Source organism: Pteropus vampyrus, unplaced genomic scaffold (genome assembly GCF_000151845.1).
Source record: "Pteropus vampyrus isolate Shadow unplaced genomic scaffold, Pvam_2.0 Scaffold60, whole genome shotgun sequence".
Classification (NCBI taxonomy): Eukaryota; Metazoa; Chordata; class Mammalia; order Chiroptera; family Pteropodidae; genus Pteropus; species Pteropus vampyrus.
The window spans coordinates 968,203-974,782 of record NW_011888841.1 but is presented as its reverse complement, the minus strand read 5'-3'; the positions used below and the strand labels follow the sequence as shown (position 1 = coordinate 974,782).

The following is a 6,580-nucleotide window of genomic DNA, read 5'->3' as shown; positions in this document are numbered from 1 at the left end:
CATCGAATGCTGGCAAGAGGCGGAGCACAGAACTCACTCACTGCTGGTGGGAATGCCAACTGGTACAGCTACTTTGGAAGACAGTGTGGCAGTTTCTTACAAAACTAAACATACTCTTACCAGAAGATCCAGCAATCGTGCTCCTTGGTATTTACCCAAATAAGTGGAAAACTTGGATGTTTGTATTAGCTTCTTCATAACTGCCCAAACTCGAAAGCCACCAAAAAGTTTCTTAGCAGGTAGGTGAATGGATAAACAAACCACGGACATCCAGACAATCAAGTATTACGTGGCACTGAAGAGGATTAAGTTATCAAACTATGAAAAGATATGCAAGAACTTTATATGCATATTACCAAGTGGAATAAGACAATCTGGAAAGACTAAATAATGTGTGATTCTAACTACATGACATTCTGAAAGGTGAAACTGTGGAGTCAGTAAAGATCAGTGGTGGCCAGGGGTTCGAGGAGGAGGACGGATGAACAGGTGGAACACGGAAGAATTTTAGGGCAGTGAAAATATTTTATAATGGTGGACACATGTCGTTGCACATTTGTTCAAAGCCACAGAATGTACGACGCCGTGAGTGAACCCTAATGTCAACTACGGACTTCGGGTGACGATGATGTGCCAGGGCAGGTTCACTGACTGTGACGACTGCACCATCTGGTGGGGGTTGTTGAGGGTGGGGCGGGGGGTCCACGGGAACTCTCTCTGTTGCTGTGAACCTAAAACTGCTGTAAAAAAATAAAGTCTACCACAACAACAACAAATTTAAAGGCCATGTTTCAGGCATCTGGAAAATAATCCTGCAACAGGACGAAGCTGGGTGGATGAGGTGCACGAACATAACGTGGGCACCTTGCTATCTGTATGCACATGTCTGAGACAAGGAGTGGCGAGCCGAAGGACTTTTTTTTTGCTTTCTTGGAAAAGGCCCCCTGGAAACCATGGGGTCGAGGGGTGACACCTGTGCCTCCTTGGTGTGTACGCACCTGTCACCCCTCCAGCCTCCGCAGTCTTCTTAACTTTCTGCTGGTCATCCCACCGGAGCTCAGAGAACCCATCCACCTCAACATCAGGCTGCCAGATGGAGTGGCCGACCTTCCAGAAGCAGGAGAAGTGGTACCAGTGTGGGACCTTGCCATCGAACATGGGAGACTAGGATGGGAATCAGAGAGAGGGGTGAATGAGCAGTCGGCCTCCCACTCAGCGTCGAGCCCAGCCCTCAGCAGCGAAACGCACCAAACCTGTGCTTCCTTATCTGTGAAGCGAGGTCGGCCGTGCCACGTGGCCTGTGGAGAGCTACAAATGGATGAAAACCAGCAGCCCCGTCACACACGCCTCAGGATCCTCCCCTCTCGCTGCGGAAGCTGCGCCTGCTGCTGCTGAGTGAGCCCTTGCTCTCAGGACACAGGACACCCATGGGGACGGTGCTGTTTTTGAATCGTGTTCTGCCCATGTACCTTTTAGCCACACGCCACCATGTTCCAGTGACATGCTTTGCCTCAGAGATAGTAAAATGCACACCAGATGCCCGTTCTGAGTCCCCATCGTGCAGTGTTTGGCTGGGAGTCGGGCCCAGAAGGGGCTCTGGAAGTGTCTCTGCAGTTCAGATAACGAGGAATGAGTCCCAGGTAATGGGCCAGGCAGAGAAAATGTGTCGAAAACAGTGGCAGGCTCACAGCGGCCGCACAGGCCCGAGTGGAATGAATTAACTTCCACGCGGGAGACAGAAAGAGCGTGGGTCCAGCTCCTGGGCCTGCAGCTAGACTGTCAGCTTGCTCGCGGGCCTGCAGGAGGTGCCATTTCCCGAAGCAGGAACTGGGACGTCGGGCCACGTGGGAGAGGTGGTTCCCCTCACACCAGTTTTCTTTCATTTGAAGCCTCACGCTTGGGTGGGTACCGACTTGGCAGTATCAGGCTTTCACTATGACAGTGCCAGGCGCTCCCAAGTTTTACAGAGCGGAAGTGACAGTGACTGGCAGAGTGGGATGAACACTGACATGTACTTGGTCCCTGACATCCGCGACTGCTTCTGGGTGGGAAGCAGCACCCCCATGTCACAGATGCCTGGGTGGGAGATGTCCACGCTGGCAGCAAGTGACTCAGCTCCAACTTGAATCTGACACCATGGTTCCTTCCACTACACTGCTAGGCAGGAAGAGCTATTAAAAAATACATGAACGGTTCTGCCGAAGACAAGGAGGCCCCAAACATCTGCTTTCACAGAACATGAAGCTGAACGCCATGCAAATGGAATGAAACTATTACAACAGCATTAGAAGTAAACACCATACAGAACTTGAAGGATGGAGCTGTGGGGCAGGGGAAATAGTCTGATAAAGCAGCGTCAAGGCCTCTCACTGTGTGAGCCGCCGCTTTCTAGATTTAATAGATTAAAACATAAGGTCAGGCCGGGGCACCTCCAGGGCGCCTCAGCATCAAGCAGCCAGGGTTGACAGCAGCAGCAGCTGCTCCCTCGGCCCAGAACGCTCCCCAGCCCTACTCGGCAATACCACTTCCTCAGGTCCCCCTAAAACCCCCCACAGCCCCCCCCAGTTAAGAATGACCCATTTGGCTGATTGATCAATGCCTGTCTTGCCAGCACCTGGCAACATCTACTCAGAGGGGACACTCAGGGTGTTTGTGGAATGCCCCCAGTCTGGAAGGAAGAAAGCATAAAGGAGGGTGGCATTCCTGCTGTGGTAAAGAGGTGCCCCCAAACCAGACAACAAATGGCATTCCAGAGCAGACTCGTGTTCTGGCTCTCGAACTTTAGCCAAGGCAGCAGACACCTCCTTGAAACACCTGGCTATCTTGTTACATCTGCAGGGGCCTCCACCTGGTTCTCTCTGCCTCGGTACCCCTCGTCTACCCTCCTCTGCAAGGCTCAGGATCCACTCATGCAAAGTGGGTGGGGGGAATGTGACTCAGTGGCTTCACCCACAATGGAATTCGTGGTTGTGCCATTTCTTCTTGGCTCTGCCAGGGCCTCGCACCTGCCCCTTCAACTTCAGTCTGAGTGCTGTGTCCCCAACTACCCATGCAGTTCCAGGCATCTCAGGGGTGCTGTCCGAAAGCATACTCACAGCACAAGCTTGGGGGACTGTAAACGCCCTGCCCCCCAATCCCATCCCTAAAAGAGAAAGGAGCCCTTGACCAAAGCAGGGCTTTACTTTAGAACTTAAGACTGAGAATGATATGGCAGGGAACTAGACCAAGGTCACAAGACTCTGGCAGCTGCATGGCTCAGGCAAGCAGCAGAATCTTTGTGCATTCAGCAAACACTTACTGAGCACCACCCCAGGGTCCTCAACCAGCCACGCTCCACTGCCCAGTCATCCCAAGGAGAGTGGTCACCACACTGTGAGACCAGATGTGTGCCCCTCACCCTGCCAAGAGGGAAGAACACAATGGCCCACCACACCCGCCTCCCAGTCCATCCCCTCAAGGCTGCCCCCGGGCACAACCAGCTGAAGTATCAGGTATTTGATACTCAGAGAACAATCCTCCCATACAAATGTAAATGGTTTTTAAACCCCAGTGGGAGAAGAATGGCTTCTTTCTTTCAGGCCCCCACCAGCTCGGCCTACCGTTCGGAATTAAAAACCCACTCCCTAATTACAATGACAGGAAAACACACTTTCAATAATAAAAAAGTTCCTTCACTATCAAGTATGCCAAAAAGAGGGCCCGGGATGTTAAACTTTATTTGGTTCAGGAACTGATTTCTCAGTGGAGCCACCCCAGACTCCCCCAGACCCAGCCCTCTTTACTCCTCACTGTCCCTGCCTCACAGCCCTGAATGTTAGGTAACCTGCCTGTCCAAAGAACAGGGTCCTCTTCGGCTGTCTGGTGAAGCCTACGGAAGAACCTTCCACAGAATAACATTCGAAAATACATGACAAAAGACAGCCTCACAAAGGAAACCAGTTAAAAAGCTTACAGGAATACAATAACCCATGAGCTAAAAGCATAAAATAAGATCCAGCACCCACCCTGACAGTACTGTAATTTTGAAGCAGTGATGAGCGTAAATGATAAATTCCCAACAAATGTAAAGTGATATGAAAATATCTGTAATTAACATCGATGACAAAAATTGCAAATACTGCTCATACGCCTTTGTGTCTTACACTCATGATTCGAGAAAATGATTTTTACCTAGAGGTCAGTGAAAATGGAGATGTAAATTTGTTCTCATCTCAACTCACAGACCTTCCATCCACATCCCATGGACCCCAGGTGACAGGCCCTGCCCGACGAGGGAGTTTTGGAAGATCAGCTGCCCAGACGTCCAGGGGAAAGCTCAAAGACACTCAGTGGGAGCTGTGGCTCTTCAGATGGCAGGCCTTGTCTGCTATTCCACCCTCGACTTCCTGCCACTACGGTGATGACTCCTAACCTCCTAACCAAGCTCCCAACCTCGGCACTATGTCTAGGGCACAGCTCCAACGGTAGCACATACCCCTGGACAGCAATGGTTACCACTCATTTTCCCTTTAACTGAACAGGAAGCTCCCAGGGGTGCAGTCTTTGTGCGCCTAGTACCCAACACAGTGCCTGTGTTTACTGAATGAATAAGTACTCTGCACCCAGTATTGAGGATAACAAGACAGCCCTGGTCCCTGCCTTGTCAGTAAATGAAATAAGCTGACTACTTGGTACCCACCCCCCTCCACCCCATTAAGTATTGAAAATCCAGTGAGGGGTCCCCAGCCATTCCTAAAACACAGTACTGCCTCACCACAGGGAGGAAAATCAAGTTACCTTGACCATGAGTACTAAGCTTGGACAATAGACAGCTTTATGATGGAGGCAGGGAGACAGGAGAGGTGAGAACCAAGATTACACAGGAGACTGGAAGACGCAGGAGCCCCTTTGGCAGGGGCTTTGGGACACACCTCACAGAGCACTCCAACACCCCCACGACATCCCCCAAGCCTCAGGGGACCCAAAACGGAGACTCCTCAAATCTGTCCAGAAGTCCCAATGAGGAGCCCCCCACCCCCAAGCCACTCTTACTCAAACCAGATAGCTGAAAATGCACCAAGAAAACAAGACTATAAACCTGGAAAGTTTAGGGAAATGTTACTTTAAACCACGAATCAGGAAAAAAGTGAATGCACTGTACGGAAATGACATCGAATTACACTATTTTCCATAATTAAAAAAAAAAAATGAGGGTGAGTGGGTGTTGAAGTGACACCCAAAAATAGGTTATAAAAAATTTCTCGCGTGCCGGTCGCCACCATCAATGTAGGACAAAAATCTTCCAGAAAAAGGTAGGTCAATGATTTTTCCCTAGAGGTCAGTGAAAATCAACAGAACCTCTAAAGACCACGCACACGTATCTTCCTCTGCGGCGAACGGTAATAGAAGCGATTCCTTATTTTTACAAAGAAAAAGACACCACCAGCTTCAGACCGTATTTCCCGGGCTTTTCCTGCAAGATCGGCAAAACCTTCTGGAAGGTCCACCCGGTGGGCCGCACGGGGAGCAGCAGAGCCCACAGACCCCGCGCGGACTGCGAAGGGCCGGCCCGGCCCGGCCCGCTCCTCTCGGCAAGCCCTCCCCCCACCCCTCCCGGACACGGAAGCCCCGCCGCGCACAAAGCGGCCCTGCCGTCCGCACCTGCACCATGATGGCCATCCGCAGCGAGTCCTTGGGGATGCTCTCGCTGCATTTCTTGCAGGAGGCGCGGCCACTCTTGGCGTACTCGACTCGGTAGAGCTTGTCCGAAGACTCCGCCATCCTCTCCTTGTGCCGCTGCAGCTCCCAGAGCCCGACGCCGCCACCTGGAGACCCGCCGCCGTCGCCTCGCCGCCCCGCGCGTGCGTGCGTGCGTCCGTCCGTCAGTCCGTTCCCCGCAGGCACCCGAACGCCTAGAGCCGCCGGCTAGCACGCCGCGCCGACCACCCGCCGCTCCCGGATAGATTGCTGATGCCTGGCGGCGGGAACGCCCCCCGCGCACGCGTTCACGGGGCGGGGCCGCCGGCTCGCGCGCCCTCTGCCGGCCTTGGGGGGCGGTGCTTCCCCAGTGCCTCTGGCTGCGCCAGCTCCGACCGAGGCCTGCACAGCGGCCGTAGCTCTTGAGGGGGCTGGACGCCTCCTCTTTAACCATTTGTCCCCTGGAAGGCTTACATGCTCTCCCAACTACTTCTACCCTCATTCCCTTTTAATGAGCGTGTCCTCGCTCCTCGGTGGCCGGCCAGGTGGAGACAGCTCAATGTTGTGAAGCTCATCACTACTTGGAATTGTGGTTTAATTAAAAGACCTGCTGCTACTACATCTTGTTGTTTAATGTAAAACTATATATTTTTACAACCGGCATTTTCATCCTATACATTTTATTCTATTCGTAAAAACATTATAACGGAGTGTGCTGTATTTGAGACTACAGTTCCGCTGTAGAGGACAAGAAAAATAAACAGAATGAATGAAACACACAAAACATGTTAAGCATAGAGTAGAGGAAAGCTAGTAGCATAAGAGACATGGCTGTTGAGTAGGCGATTCAGTTGTGAGATATAAATAAGTTACATGTTACATATGTCGAAGGTAAATGTGGTAC

General features: G+C 51.8%; 1 protein-coding gene across 1 annotated transcript in view; it reads right to left on the bottom strand.

The window, feature by feature from the left end:
• The window catches only part of PARP1 (poly(ADP-ribose) polymerase 1), a 40,446-nt gene extending 34,509 nt beyond the window's left edge, over positions 1–5,937 (bottom strand). Inside the window, 3 exon segments of the mRNA XM_023531000.1 lie at positions 793–995; positions 997–1,164; positions 5,641–5,937. Of these exon segments, the coding sequence (XP_023386768.1) occupies positions 793–995; positions 997–1,164; positions 5,641–5,760 (491 nt within the window). The 5' untranslated portion in view covers positions 5,761–5,937.
• Positions 5,938–6,580: the final 643 nt, after the last annotated feature.